This window comes from Gadus morhua, chromosome 2, assembly GCF_902167405.1.
Source record: "Gadus morhua chromosome 2, gadMor3.0, whole genome shotgun sequence".
Taxonomy (NCBI): domain Eukaryota; kingdom Metazoa; phylum Chordata; class Actinopteri; order Gadiformes; family Gadidae; genus Gadus; species Gadus morhua.
Genome location: NC_044049.1, coordinates 15,496,494 through 15,511,861, shown reverse-complemented (window position 1 = coordinate 15,511,861; position 15,368 = coordinate 15,496,494). Strand labels below are relative to the sequence as shown.

The following is a 15,368-nucleotide window of genomic DNA, read 5'->3' as shown; positions in this document are numbered from 1 at the left end:
GTGAGACATTGATTGTCATTCAATAGAAAACGCCTGAACATCAAAGAATTTTCCCTCTACAAAATCATTTAATACCATTCACAAATGAATAATCGTCCGTGTATGGCTGCACAACACATCGACAGTGACCATGCCGTTCAACAGATAAAACACTGTATTTATTGTGTCTGGGTCTGGGAGCCTGGCTTCCTTTAGGACTTTTCTGCCGTGACCTCTGGTGCCTTCAAATCCTTCTTCAGCGGACCCTGAACGTCAAAAAGGAAGTCAAGCAAAGGTTGGAATGGCTCGCAATCACAGTTTACCTTGTTTTAACAATTATGAAGAACAAAACCCATATACAGACATGCAGACAGATCCAGACTTGTGTGTGTGTGACTGTAACACTGACTTGATTCAACCACTATCAGCTTTAACAGCTCAGCTATACTATATTTTATCTCAATGTATTCAGACTTTATCACTTTAGCTATTTGTTTAACTCTTCACTTAATTTGTTTCAACCATTTTACATTTTTTAAACGGTGTGCACGTTTACATTGCACACACAACAACAACATTGAGCAACCCACCATGAATGCCCTCTTCTCCTGGGCGGTCTGGAAGCAGCCGTGACCGAACTTTGACGTGGTGTCGATAAACTTCAGATCGATGGTCTCCAGGGACTTGCGAGACGTGTGAACCAACAACGACTGTGAGGAGAAACAACACGAGACAATAGTCCGACCTGTAGCTTAGGTATAGCCACCAAAACACCCTCCATGATCCCCGGTTTATAACATATATAAGGGTGAATAAAATGCCGCTACTGCTATAATGATGATCTAGGACAGCACTTCATGACTCCCAACGTGTTATGTGTTGTTGCCTGGGAATATTTGTGTTGTTTGACAGGGGCCACTTGTGTGGTTTGCAGAGGTTACACTTGTTGGTTTCCAGGGGTGATGTGTGTGGTTGCTAGGGGGTACACGCATGGTTACAAGAGGTCAGGCACAAGGACTTTAAGCATACATAAATACAATAATTATGTCATTTTTGTCCATGTAAAAATGTTAAGTTCAGCAAAGTTAGGTGCAACTCTAAAACTATGGTAATTGTCTTCACACAGGCTTGGAATCTTGCGTAGTACTTTGGGTTGGGTCTCACTGATCCACACTTTTCTATCTATTCCCTTGTAACTGAGGACCGTTGTTGAAGCAGAGGCGTTTACCTTTCTGAGTGTGAGGACTCTCTTCTTGACTCCCACCACACAGCCCTTCACCATGAGGAAGTCATTCTTCACCTCACCGTAGCGAACGAAACCGCCCTAAGAATGCACACAATCAATAAATCACCAAATCCTTCTTAATAGATAGATAATATAGATATAACTGTTAGGAGAATCATTACAGATGAGTTTTAGAGTGAGATAACATCGTACATTTATACTCCCGTTACGGTTAATTTGTCACAGCAGTACATTAACAAGAAGAACAAGACAATTGAAAGAACGAACCAATTAAAGACAAAACAGTACCTATATTAATAAATAAATATATATTTTTGACACGGTTGAATTGACAGGTAGGTTTTTTTCAGGCAGGCTTTACCAGTGGGGTGATGGATTTCTGGCTGGCATCATAGTTTGTGGAAGCGTTGTTATGGACCACCTTCCCATCCTGGACACGGAGCCCCTGACCCACACGGTAGATCTGCGCACAAACAGAAGGATGAGGACCTCTGGAGCTTTGCAGTGTATATACATTTAAATACAACCTGAATGATTAAACATGAAATTATAAAATGGTGGGCAGAAGAAAATATTGTCAGGAAGTCCAAATATCCACTACACATCCCCAATAAAACCTGATAGTCTATTTGAGTTGTATAAATAAAATCACCTTTTTGTTTAACTCTGTGCGGTGGTGGTAACCCTTCTGGCCAGCGCGGGCAATGGTGTAGCTGACGCGGGCCGGATGCCAGGCCCCGATGCAGGCAACCTTCCTCAGGCCCTTGTGGGTCTTCCTGGGCAGCTTCTTGACATGCCAGCGGCTCGTCACACCTGGGAGTCAACCAGAGAACCAGACAGTTGGAGAGGGTTTGTGTACATGCTTGTGTGTCTGTGTGTGTGTGTGTGTGTGTATGTCTGAGTCTGTTTCTTTTTAGAAAAGTTAATATTATACAAGGTTATCAGCTCACTACCTTAAGCACAGGAATACTAGACCCTGTACTTTACATGCACTTTCTCTCAGACTTGGTTTACACAAGAACTGGCCAGCCGTACCCTTGAACCCGTGGCCTTTGGTGACTCCGATAACGTCGATCATCTCGTCCTGGCAGAAGACAGCAGAGACAGGCACCGCCTGCTCAAAGTGTTCCCTGGCCCAGTCCACCTTGGCCGCAATGCTGCCTCCGTTTAGCTGCACCTCCATCATGTGGGCCTTCTTCTGCCTGAAGGGCAGCAGACGCATCTGAAAGGAGGAGGGAAGAGGAGAGAAAGAGAGAGAGAGAGAGAGAGAGAGAGAGAGAGAGAGAGAGAGAGAGAGAGAGAGAGAGAGAGAGAGAGAGAGAGAGAGAGAGAGAGAGAGGGGGGGAGGGGTGGAGGTACGGAGAGATAGATTGGAGGCATGATGAGATGTAGAGAGAGAGGATGGAGTCAGAGGGACAAGGTTTGAAGAGGAGGAGACAGAGGGAAAGAGAGACACAAAACATGAGCAAAAGCCTATATCCGTTATCGTTAAAATTGTTGGGAATTTAACAGGAATTTAAATGTATGGAGGGGAATGCCCAACAAAGTTAGGGATGGACTATTTACCAGGTTGACTTCACAACCTCGTCATAGGATAATAACCTATAATAACTAACACTAACCCCTTACCCGGATCATTCCCCCTAAACTATTTTCAAGGAGATCTAAAGATATGTTCCCTTTGCAAATGTATTTAATTATCCATCATAACACGCATGCCCAACAACCTTAATAAAGTTAACCACAAAGAAGAAAGTAAATTGAAATGCTGAAATAAGTAGAATTATTGTACAATGTAATAAAAGCCATTCTAATTCTTGCCCAACCTATCTCTAAAAATGTATGAAATGCGGGTTGGACAGGACAGCAGTTTGAGTGGGCCTTCCACCCCCTTCCTAAGGGTTATATTTAAACTGTCATTTGAAGCGCAACACTGGTCTGGCTCCTGCCTAGCTACAAGACAGCAGTGTGTGTCACAGTCATTTTAGTTTCAAGAGTGGCAGCCAACAGATTAGCCATGGCATGACTGGCTGACATTACGGTCATGTGATCCTGTCGGATAACATAAGATCTTCTAACAAGAGGTATTTGTTGGGTACACTTGGCTGTCAATCAATTCCTGGCTGTGCCAACAGGTCTTAGCTGATAGAGAAGTAGAGAGGGCAGGTCTTAAAACTGGAGTGGGGGATGCGTACACTACCTATCATAGATTAGAGATATGGTAAGTGGACTGTTTGACATAGTTGTTTGTAAATGTGAACACTGTGTCAAGGGTACCTGAGAATGGACGATCACCCTGATGACTGAACAGTATCTCTTCAATGATGCAAAATCCTTTTCAAGTTGCTTCTTTCCACTTTCGTCTTGCCATTTCTTGCTGTACTTGGTAAAGGCCTTCTTTTTGCTCTTGTACCTACATCAGATAGGTTAGAATTGGACAGATACTGTCATGTATCGTGTCTATATAGCCTCAATAGGCCTTATTCACATAGCGGCCATCTTTGCGCCATCTCGGCTCTAAACGCCAGTGTCTAGAACCAAGATTGAGCCAAGATGGCCAGCTTAGGGACAAGATGGATGCTAGGTGAATAAGGCCCTGTGGTGTTATTCAATCCAATACAGCCCATCAGAATATACTTTGATCAAAGTCCCCTAACCAGTTTTTGTAGAAGCGGCGCTTGCACTCATCACTGATATGCTCGGCAAAGACGGTCTTGAAGCTGCGCAGTCCGCGGATGGTGTCGATGTAGCCCACAATGCCCACCACTATGACAGGGGGGGTCTCCAGGATGGTGACTGCCTCTACCTCCTCACGCTTGGACTGCTCTGTTGTTGGAGGGAAGAGCACCAGGGGTCAGTAGTTCAGCAAAATGCTCTCAATAAGGCCTGTTTGTAATGTATACAGTAAAGCTCAATTTGGTAAATCACTGTCTTTCGGGTTGGATTATAGATCCACAGTTCTCATCAAGTCATACGCAAACATATCTATTTAGTTAAAAATGTCCATGAAAGGAACACACATTTTATTTTTTACCTCACTACATAAAGGACATAGATTTGTGTTTTATGAAAGTGTGGCTCCCTACTCATAAATGGGTGGCAGCAGGATACCAAGTGGGTCATATATAGTATGCATGAAGACAGCAAAGGTTGAGTCCTCACGACCAAATGTACCCCTACGGTCACAGCATCAAAAGGTTTGGGAAGCCCTGACATCAAAGGAGGATTTTACTTGATAAAGAGATATGATTTCACTGACTTTGACACTAAAAGATTCTCTGACTTTTACATGGATTAAGATTTCACTGAGTGTGACATTGAGGAGTATGTGGGATGATGACATGACGCAGGACTACCCCAGCCAGCGGTACCTACTGAGGGCGGTGCGGTGGACCTCTCGGAGGGTGTGGGTCATGCCGGCCTTGTAGGCGAGGAAGGCGGTGAGGTGGACAGGCTTGCTGGCGTCGTCCTTGGGCCAGGTGCGCACCTTTCCTCGTTGCTTCTTGCTCCGCTTGTGGGGCAGGAAGCCCATGTGCCCGTGGCGGGGGGCGTGGAATTTACGGTGAGACTAGAGAGGAAGAGCGACACCCCATATGTAAGAGTGTGAGTGAGACGATGACTAGTCTCCATGGATACGGTCGACAATTACAATTGCACCCTAAAGAAAACGCAAGATTCCTCAAAACACTTGATGGAGAGATGTATACGTGTCAAAACAAGATTGTGGCATTGACTTTGAGGTAAGACTTTTATCGGAAGATCTTTAAAACCTTAATTAAACTATGAATCTTCAACAAGTCCTACATGGCTATAGTTTAAGCATATGGTATAATATATATATATATATACTCAATATATATATAAATATAGTGTCACAGCAGGTGTCAATGTTCAAATATAGACTTTTTCAAACTATCATAAATTTTTGCCCAATCAAACTACTCTTCAATAATGTCCAGTGTTGTTCATGTCATAAAATGGAGGACAAGCCATACAAGTGTTGGTTTGTTCCACGGCAACATGATACTCTGCCATGTGTCTTCAGCTCTCTCAGATACACGTTATGTAGCAGCACAGACATTAAGCTTTTTCAAGCAGCACAAACAATTACGTCCTCTAGTTTTATAATAGTTTTATAATATTTAACAATCTGATAAGAAACGTAAAAAAAAATTAAGCTGAAGGCATAATCAAGTGATCTGTTCAAAGCTACCAATGACAAATTGCAATTTATTTTACACAACTCTTAAAGCCAATCTTTTAACATAAATCATAGCCCAACACATAAAGGAGACATAGAAACACACAAACCAAGATTTTAAAAGCTTTTAGATAACAAATGAATGTAAATAAAAATACGAGAGTAGAGCACTGACCATGTCGGGTCGTCTGGACAGGAGTCCCAAAGAGAGAGAGAGAGCGAAAGAGAGAGACAGGATCAAGTGTTGAAGTAAGAAATAGACTAAAAATGTTACAGTGTGAGAGCTTTAATTTGATTGGCTGGCTGGGTCTGGCTGAGGGGCCATATTACTTTTCAAGTAAGGTCAGCCCTGCCAAGTGTGGAGACCAGAGTCACCAGGGGGGGGGGACATGGGGAGAAGAGGGAGAGAGGAGGGTCTTACTGGTCATCTGGTTGGATGGAGAAGTGTACAGGAACTATCCCCCTGAGATATCATTCTGTGTTAACAAAATAATGATCCAAACATACAAATAAATACTCAATAACAGGGGTACCAATTCTTTATAAAAAAGGTTTGATAAGAATAAAGCATACATTCAAGAACCAGATCTCCCCATTTCTAATATCTCATGACTGTTTCACATCGCATTACTTAATTTATTTCTAAATAGCAATACGTAGGCATTTAATATATTGTATTTATAGGAATAGGCTTAATTATTAGTGTTCATAACATTTATATTTTATTTCATGATTCCATACTGTCAATTACTCGACGTCAACAGGCAATCTTGTGAAACGTCAGCACCACCTGCTGGACTTACATAATATTTCAAAACCCGACCTTTTACCTTTAACCTGTATTCATAGAAAAATCCAACGGATTTACGAAAGAGTAAATAAATATCAATGGGAAGACTGTATGAATACAATTTATAATAATTTCATGATATCATTGTGATAATACAAATAAAAATAAAAATACGTGTGTGTTGACCTCTAAGCCGCCATATTCAACTGTCTGCGCATGCGTCATGTATTAAGGACCGAAGACTAGGTCGAATTTAAGGATTTGTCTTGTTTCCGATTTAAAATAAGGCACAATGCCTGATGATTTCGACAAAGATGTTTACCCAGTGCCTCCACGTCGGACGCCAGCTGATAATAAACAGACCAGCCTGCCAAGTCCAGCAGTGATCGCGTCCAAACTGTTCTATTATTCGGTGGATCTCCCAGTCACCAAATTTAGAGGTTGGTGGAGTCAAACTTGTAATTATTATCTAATGTTGTTCGCTATCTTATTAGAGCTTCTGAGAATGTACCTTCTAACAAAATAGACGATTACATCGATCTGTTTGATTTTGGAAATGGCAATGACAAATTATTCAAATGTTTAGGGAATGCTTCTTGCAGTGCTAAACTTGAGCTAACGATGTTAGCAGACTAGATGCTTTTTGGCACAATGCAAATGTGACCTCTATAAAATGTGTATACAACAAATTCTTTAAAATATGTTCTGATTATTTATGTTTCTGTCCCTTCTCCAGAATGTATTGATAGCATCCAGTCTGGCCACAAGTCAGTCTATTACCACCAGAGGTTCCGCCGTGTCCCTGATCTGACTGAGTGCGAGGAGGGCGACTATGTCTGCTACTATGAAGCCGAGATGCAGTGGAGGAGAGACTAGTAAGCTCCGTCTCATCCTTTGGTACCGCCAACTGCTGATTGGGCCATCCAATGAAATTACCAGTTGACCTAGCTTACATAATTATATACCTGTTCTCGATGTCCTTTTCACCACTCGGTTCCTCTTCCCTCTCTCTACTCTTCTATCGCTTTCTCCTTACAACAGTAAGGTGGACCAGGAGATTGTCCGTATCCTCCAGGAGCGCATGAGGGCTTGCACGCAGAGGGAGGGGGACAGCTACCACCAGAACTGTTCAAAGGAGCTGCAGAATTACAATGATGCCACGAAGGCCTTCCTATCGCGCTGTAAGTAAAGTTATGTGGAGGTTGTTAATCTAGTGTTGTACGGGTTGGAACTCGTAAATGCTACCTTAGATCTGTTTCCTCCTTTCAGTCTTTTTAGGCATATGATTTTGTGATTCTCTAAATGTTTTCTAGTTTGTTATTTGAACACGGATATCTTTGCCAGGACTCCCTCAAAAATATAAAGTACATAAATATCCAAGTAGGATGGTATATGTAAATGTACATTTATTTGTAAAGCACATTTAAAAAAACAACAGTTGACCAAAGTGCTAGGTATGACACACGTTCTGTCCCAAATCATGTCCCATGGAGGTATGATTCAGATGTTGGAATTTAGATCTGATTCCTGGTTGCTGGAATCCAGATCTACGATGAGGACATGCACTTCACCAGTAGCTGCCTAAATATATGTTTTTTGCTTGTTGCGATATTTTAAAACTTATTGTGTGTTTATAAATTTTGGACTGTTATGGGCCAATTATGACAAAAAACTGATAGAATGGTTCAACCCATGCATCCTGGTTGGCATGCTTGGTGGTGCCTCAGGCCAGACCATTGGTTAGTTTCAGCATGGATTCGGTTGCGCTCAACAGCTAAGTTGGCGTTGGAAAAAACTAACAGAAAGTGGGCTCACAAGTTCCAGTATGGCTGTGAAAAGGCCCCATTGAGATTAACCATAAAAAATGATGGTCGTCAAGAAACACAAACAAAAAAAATGTACATGGAGGAAAATATCCATATGTATCAGTATATTACTGTATGTGCAAGGTGCTGTCTAGCACCTTGCACAGTTAAGCATGGCATTAACACGCCAGTGTTCAATTCCTACTGTGGCCAAAACTGCTAAGAATCTATCTACATTCTTCATTGTAAGACCCTTTGGATGAACGTGTCCACCAAATGTCATAACTATGATCCACAACACCTCTGAAAAGCGTATTTACGCAATTAATTCAGATGCATTTCATGAAGAGCAGGAAGCAATCTGGTATCTTACCCATGGATGCCTACGGGTAAACCCAGCTCAAAACATTTGGCACCACAGGCAATAAACAACTTCCCCCTGCCCCCCAAAGTCATTGTCAGCACCCTCCCTGAAATGTACATGTCTTTTATTTATGTGTGTCATTGCTAGAGCTAAGCAATATATATCTTTAAATGTATATTAATGTAATTCTGCCATTTTGCAGATGGAGATCTGGGAGCGTACGCCAGTGGAAGGAAGTGTCTAATGAAGCAGAAGGAGAGGATGATGGATGCTCAGAAAGCTTAAAACAAATAACTGTATTCAGTCTTTACCCGTGTGATAATTGTAAAATAAACTTTATGGGATCTATTTATGTAGCCATGGTTTCCACTCTATTCATCTTTCCATGAAGTATCATTTTTGGAAACTTTGTAAGACTTTCCAACCTGCCCAAAATAGGCTTCATCATCGATAGCAGTGAAACAGGTGGAATGATGCGTTTGTAAACATGCTCTTGCCCATTATAACATTGGCAAGCTCAAATATTTATTTGGAGATAAGCTGATTGTTCCCATAGATCCCAAGGGTGTTGGACAACCAGTTCATAATACTTCAAACGCAAGGGCTTTTATCACTTGGCCAGACTCCACCTGTTACCGCTTGTGATACTGAAATGTCTTTCGAGAATTCACTATACACCCATATTAACCCTATGATTAATACCCGTTGCCAGGTATGACTTAAGTCAATCTGGTGTTGAACCCATCCAGTTCTGTTGGTCACTAGCTCTTAACTGGACCTCCCCTGTCCTCCGGCAGGTGCGTAGCTAGGATATTATTACTTTGGTGGCCAGCTCGGGCCAGTGTTTGGGATGGCACTTCGCTGATGACGGGGAACTATTAGTGTGCAGTATTTATTCATAACGTCAAAATATAACACTTTGAATAAGAATAAGTCTGGTCAAACTAATAGTTCATATAATTTATTTTAGACAGTTTCCGTTCAGGATTATATATTTTTTTCATACTGGGGGGGCAACCTCTGAACCCCCCCCCCCATGGCTACACCTGTTCTCTGGACACTAGTTGCTCTATGCAACAAGTCCATTGGCGCCTCACGTAAAAAATATCTTTACTTAATTCTGTACGTTATGACCTAATATGCACTGCAGTAGCTGGCTGTACTTTTACAGGGAAAAGTCAAAGTTCAGTGCAAGTATAAATAAAAGTTCCCTTGTGGAACAGAAAACTAGTGGCTTCCAGATAAGTCTGTAGAAACAGACTTCCTAAACTCAAGACTGCTGATTTAGGGCTAGTTTAATGCAGATACAAATAAGCAAGCTCTAGTTATCTTTACACATTAAAACATGGGTTAGATTCAAATTCTCAAGTACTTCCAATAGCAACCCGATTCAATGCAACACATTCAAATAATGCGTCACAGACTGAATGCTTTTGATTGGTCAAGTTTTATTCAACGAAGCCACTGTACAAAAGCAATTAGGAGGTGGCGGGTGGCACAGGTGCTGCGTTCCTCTGCACGGCAACCCTGATGTGGGTCTTGGCCAGATGGTCAGTGAACTCCTGCAAACAAACAACACGATGAGCATCTTCTGCACCACAAGAAGTTAACGAAAAAGATCACAACCTATCAGGGTAGGGTACGGACCTGGTAGGGTGACTTGGTGAAGACGGTCTCCTTCCAGAGATCAGGGGTCAGGTAGCTGTACGTCTTTGAGATGGCGTCAAAGGTAGCCTTGGCTGAAAACAAAAGCATAAAGTATTAGAGCAGCCGACGGCAATGGGAGGTTTGGCCACACTTCAGTTTAACTAAACAGAATGTAGAGCACACAACAGGGGAACAGAAGACACCATTGAGAGGTCCTTCTGCCGTGCACTAATAATGCCCGTTACTCTCTCTCCGTTTTAAGACAGAATCGTCACAGCAAAGGCGAATCTGGGCAGAGCAAGGAGAATCAAATATCCCAGCGCAGGTTCAACCTCTAACAAACACAACGGGACCCTTACCGAAGTTGCCAAGGGTGGCGGTGCAGCCTCTGGCAGAGGTGTAGCAATCGTCAATACCAGCCATCATGAGCAGCTTCTTGGGCACGGGGGCCGACACAATGCCGGTACCGCGGGGTGCAGGGATGAGACGCACCAGGACGGAGCCACAGCGACCGGTCACCTTGCAGGGCACGGTGTGGGGCTTGCCGATCTTGTTACCCCAGTAACCTCTCCTGACTGGAACAATGGACAGCTTGGCCAGGATGATGGCACCACGGATGGCGGTTGCCACCTCCTTGGAGCACTTGACACCCAGACCAACGTGGCCGTTGTAGTCGCCGATGGCAACGAAGGCCTTGAACCTTGTACGCTGACCAGCCCTGGTCTGCTTCTGGACAGGCATGATCTTCAGCACCTCGTCCTTCAGCGCCGACCCCAAGAAGAAGTCGATGATCTCTGACTCCTGAAACACAAAGTTACTAATTTAATTGAGTCAACTACTTATCCAGGGGAAAACGCAATACGATTTATCACTGCAAGGGTCACCTGGCCAATAGGGCAGCATACGTTAATACATTTTTGCTGAACTATATCCATTTGGCGATTTAAGTGCAAAAGAACATGTACATATCCAGCAGCCAATCTTTCTGTTCCAAAAGAAAGCATTATCTTAACCTATATCTTAAATTTAGAGCAATAAAATCACGATTTAGAGACATAAAATTACCTTGATAGGCAGGGAGTAGAGATAGATCTCCTCAAGGGACTTGATCTTCAAGTCCTTGACAAGACGTCCCAGCTTGGTGACGGGCACCCACTGAAACAATACAACAAGTTAACGACGCGTTTTGGTCTCGTTTTTAATCAGTAGAAGCAAATTGACAACACGCAGTTATTATTTAACATGGGCAGTAAAGTGGGGCTTACCTCCTTGTCCTCGGACTTGCCGCCTCTAGCTCCACGGCCCCTGCCGCGGCCTCTACCACGACCACGGCCGCGTCCGCGGCCACGGTCGCCGCCACCAAAACCTCCGCGAAAACCTCCTCTACCACCGGCGTCGTCCGCCATTTGCTGATGGATTAAACATTGGATTAAAAATGAGCATCCCAGTTATTTAGAGGAAACAAGCGCTAGGAAGCAATCAGCATTGCCACCAGAGCAGTGTTCAATAGATAACTATTTTATTCATATCCCAGTAAGTAAATGTATCAATAGATATAATACTAAACATTTCAGTTCACGTTTTATATGTAAATCACTATATTTGAAACCAAGATGAAAGAGATTGTTGTAGATTTTAGCAGGCATTCGATGTGCGGTAGACTTACGTGATCTGTATAACAGGAAGAAGAATAAACAGAGGTTCCGCTCTGTATTTATACGACTTGTTCTCGCGATAGTTTAGGGAAGCGGTGCCGCTGTTGGTAACAAGACAACTGTGATGGATCCTATGACTCCAAAGTAATCTTCGTATCGATATATATATTTAAAAAAAAAAAGAACTACAAAAAAAGTCCGGAAGCTTAATGCATTCACTGGGTAAAATCTATTCTGCTCTTGTTTATCTGAATGAACGACCTAATTCTCTCAGAGAAAGGTTTTATGTAAAATTAATTCTTCCCTATCTTTCTGAATTAATGACGCAAAATTGTTCAAGAAACTCACCTTTATGGAGTACGGTTGCTGCTGCTGATCAGCATAACCCTCCACAGAGGCTTTAAAGTATGGGGTCGCTACGGTATTAGTTAAAATGCTAAATTATGTAATCAAACTTTTAGCTTGACCTCATGTAATAGAAAATATTGCTTTTCAGATGCATCATCTTTATTTTTCTATCATTTTTGCTTAGAGTCGAGATCTTAGCTATGTGAATAACAGCTTCTCTTGAGATTTTCTCCTTATTTCAGAAAAAATAAGAGCATTTTGTTTCCAATGGAAACCCTTTTCCGATATAATTACCTCTTAAATTCGTTAATGACTGTTTTTATATCGATAAATAACAGACAAAGGACATTATAATGTATGATTCCTTTTTATAAAAAAAACACATAGACATTGGAATTCATTATTATCATATCATTTCACTTTTAAAGCTGTACTGTGCAAAAATAAGATGGTCAATAATGAAACCAGTTCTATAGGTCCCCTGAGGTGGCATCGGAAAAATTGTAAATTGCATGACCATGTGTTAGTTGCAAGTGGACACCAAACAAATCAGCTATCAACATCTGTTGGGTAAAACAATTTATACAATATACCTACCAAATGCCACTTTACAAGCTTGTACCAAATAAAAAACTCCTTCTCATTGACATAGACAAAAAGCAGGACCCAAGATTTTCCCCAGTCAAAATATTAAACTCTGATTTTAAAATGTGAACAAGCAAGATGGCAACAGAGGCATTAACAATTGGCAGTTCACGAAAGACCATCTAAAAATTCTGTAAACCACAGTATTTTTTAATACTTTTCTTTACGTCATCAAACATGTAGCTTATTCACTCACACACACACAAAACCCAAGAGAAAACCCTCCTCCTAATCATGAGCCACTGGCACTGGCGCCTCCGCTGGTCTCCCCCTGGTCCTCCTCCACCTCCTCCTCCTCCACCTCCTCCTCCACCTCCTCTTCCTGCAGGTCGTCCATGACCTCCAGGCTCTCGCAGATCAGGCCGATCTGCCTCTTCATGTGGGCCATGGTGCTCTGCATGCGCCGCATTTTCCGCTGCAGGGCAGCGGCGATGGCCCGGTGGTTCCTCTGCCTCAAGGCGTACTCCTGCCTCAGCTGCCGGTAGCAGTTGTGCTGGGCCTGCGTACGGTGGGACAGCACAACGCCGCAGCCCATGTGGCAGGGCTGCCGCCAGTGTTCGCAGTGGCGCGCGTGCGTGTCCAGGTCGCGGCGGAGGAGCTGGGCACGGCAGCCCTGGTACGGGCAGGGGATGAGCTCGTAGACGCAGCTCATGCTGTGGCAATACTGTTCCGCGAGTGGGAACGTCGCTGAGCAGCCGCGGATCTCATTCCTACACTGGATGGGGACCAAGCGCAGAACGTGTTGAGGGAAACTTGACGTCTTTCTAGACATAGAGTACGATATACTTAGGGAAGCATTGGGTACATGTTTTGTGAAAGCATGGCCGTTCATACGGCTAACATGAGATGGAGTTTGACATGGTCATTCCAGAACATTCAATTCCCTTCATAATGCAAAAAAGTATTTCAACAGAAATGTTAAAGAAAAAGTTAAAAACAAATTTCCTGTGACAAGACTGGCTCCTAATCTCATGGTGCCTCAGTGTTGATTAAGTTCATTTTGAGTTTTGAAAATCGACATTATCTGAAGAAAGTATCATAGCCGTTGTCCCTCCTTTGTGTACCTACCTTAATCTTCATGCGGCCAATCGACCTGCTGAGCTTGAACATGACAAAGATGACGCTCTGGTTGACAGCCTTTCTGCAGCACGGGCATGTCTCCTGCCTAGAGAGGAATCACTTTCAGTCAACACTGCTCTGCAACTTGTTCCTACTCCTGTTTAGTATTTAGCCAACAATCAAGGGCGACTTACGTCATTAATAAGCATTGTAGGGTTAAGGCCTCTTTCTCAGGGAGGCCTACAGCACGTAGGCATGTGAGCAACTGCAAAGGACATTCGGGTTCGAACCCAGAAACTTTTTTCTGAGAGTCCAACAACCCAACCACTGCACTTCCCCTGCCCCAGAAACTGTGTAATGTGAATGAAGTTATAATCCCCATAGGTCAGTGAGGTCTGTACCTCTTCAGCCATTGCAAAATGCATCTCTTGCAGAAGATGTGATGGCACGTGGCTCTCACGGGGCATCGTAGGACCCCCTGGCAGATGGTGCAAATGAGGTCGTAGTCAGGCGTGTCCACGAACAGCTCCACATCGTAACCCCCGCTCTGCGGTGATGCCTCTGAATCCGCCTGGAGACATGGGGTGACCAATCACAATGACGTACACACATTTATTAAGAGTTGCGAGAAATGTTTCATTATGAATGTAATATGTTATAAGACATACATTTTAAAACATGGATATAACATAGGTTATTGTTTCTATCATTTCTAATTATGTATTAGTGTATTGTTATTCAAGTTTTGTTATTAATCGCTAGTTTCCAGCTTATGGAAACTACAACTACTACTACTTATAGCCAGGGTTGGGATCACAAATGCCCCTAACCTGTAACTATCAGCGTGTCATTGTTAAGGCAAATGGGACCAACTACAATTGCCCTTCTGGGGGAAAAAAACATGTGATCAGATAATGTAATAAGAAAAGTAATGTACATTTATTAACACCTACATAACGTACGTAATATGGAAATTGAAAATGTAATAAGCGATTACTTGCTAGAATTTTCTTTTAAACAGAGACCAAAGTCAGCAGATGACTACACATTTACCAAAATAAACTTTCAGCGCTCAATATAACATACAATATAAACATTCACATTTTGTCAATGTCATTCGAATCCTAAATAACATTTTTCAATCAAGCATAAACTCACCATAACAACCTTCACTTCTGATCAGCCTCTTTCCATTCCTGTTTAGGGCTACTCCATATCGCTCGCAGTCATGTAACACAAGCTACACACCCACATTATCAATAGAACACATACATGAACCTTCCTCACAACGCATGAAGTCAGGGAACATGCGCGTAAACAAATGCATATCTACCAATATATCTAAACCACGGAGGAGATAATTGTTTTCCATGTGAGGCGTGGGCCTTCTGTCTTGTTCTAGCATGGTGAACGCCAATCATGTTGGAAAATGACAGTTTTTTGTCACGGCGAACCACTTCTCTAGCGACATCCATTGCTCTGAATAGATGTTTTGAACGTCAAAACAAAACAGGCACGTTATAATTTAGAGAGGACAATACATTATAAGTCACTCACGTTAAGAAATCTTGAATTATATTGTATTTGAAATGTGAATCCCTAATGACGTATAGTAATTATTGAGCTAAT

General features: G+C 42.5%; 4 protein-coding genes across 5 annotated transcripts; 1 reads left to right on the top strand and 3 right to left on the bottom strand.

Annotated features, from left to right (window-relative positions):
* Positions 1-45: 45 nt before the first annotated feature.
* LOC115557793 (60S ribosomal protein L3) lies at positions 46-5,788 on the bottom strand. Its single transcript, XM_030375897.1, has 10 exons — positions 5,602-5,788; positions 4,601-4,793; positions 3,883-4,051; positions 3,503-3,638; positions 2,261-2,447; positions 1,878-2,038; positions 1,587-1,688; positions 1,208-1,303; positions 570-689; positions 46-245 (listed from the first exon to the last, which is right to left on the bottom strand). Exons 1-10 carry the CDS (start codon positions 5,602-5,604, stop codon positions 192-194), a joined length of 1,221 nt encoding a protein of 406 aa, XP_030231757.1. The 5' UTR covers positions 5,605-5,788; the 3' UTR covers positions 46-191.
* A 595-nt stretch (positions 5,789-6,383) lies between these two features.
* On the top strand, positions 6,384-8,737 carry ndufb10 (NADH:ubiquinone oxidoreductase subunit B10). The gene is made up of 4 exons (XM_030375857.1): positions 6,384-6,656; positions 6,953-7,091; positions 7,258-7,397; positions 8,588-8,737. Exons 1-4 carry the CDS (start codon positions 6,509-6,511, stop codon positions 8,668-8,670), a joined length of 510 nt encoding a protein of 169 aa, XP_030231717.1. The 5' UTR covers positions 6,384-6,508; the 3' UTR covers positions 8,671-8,737.
* Positions 8,738-9,813: 1,076 nt separating this feature from the next.
* rps2 (ribosomal protein S2) lies at positions 9,814-11,717 on the bottom strand. Its single transcript, XM_030375846.1, has 6 exons — positions 11,699-11,717; positions 11,298-11,441; positions 11,098-11,187; positions 10,392-10,833; positions 10,033-10,124; positions 9,814-9,947 (listed from the first exon to the last, which is right to left on the bottom strand). Exons 2-6 carry the CDS (start codon positions 11,436-11,438, stop codon positions 9,864-9,866), a joined length of 849 nt encoding a protein of 282 aa, XP_030231706.1. The 5' UTR covers positions 11,439-11,441; positions 11,699-11,717; the 3' UTR covers positions 9,814-9,863.
* A 669-nt stretch (positions 11,718-12,386) lies between these two features.
* On the bottom strand, positions 12,387-15,363 carry LOC115557632 (RING finger protein 151). Of its 2 annotated transcripts, XM_030375608.1 has the most exons (4): positions 14,898-15,363; positions 14,141-14,310; positions 13,749-13,845; positions 12,387-13,395 (listed from the first exon to the last, which is right to left on the bottom strand). In XM_030375608.1, the coding sequence occupies exons 1-4, from the start codon at positions 14,898-14,900 to the stop codon at positions 12,913-12,915; spliced, it is 753 nt and encodes a 250-aa protein (XP_030231468.1). In that variant the 5' UTR covers positions 14,901-15,363; the 3' UTR covers positions 12,387-12,912. The 2 variants fall into 2 exon arrangements, with proteins under 2 accessions (XP_030231468.1, XP_030231458.1); XM_030375598.1 differs by lacking the exons at positions 14,141-14,310; positions 14,898-15,363 and adding an exon at positions 13,934-14,127.
* Positions 15,364-15,368: the final 5 nt, after the last annotated feature.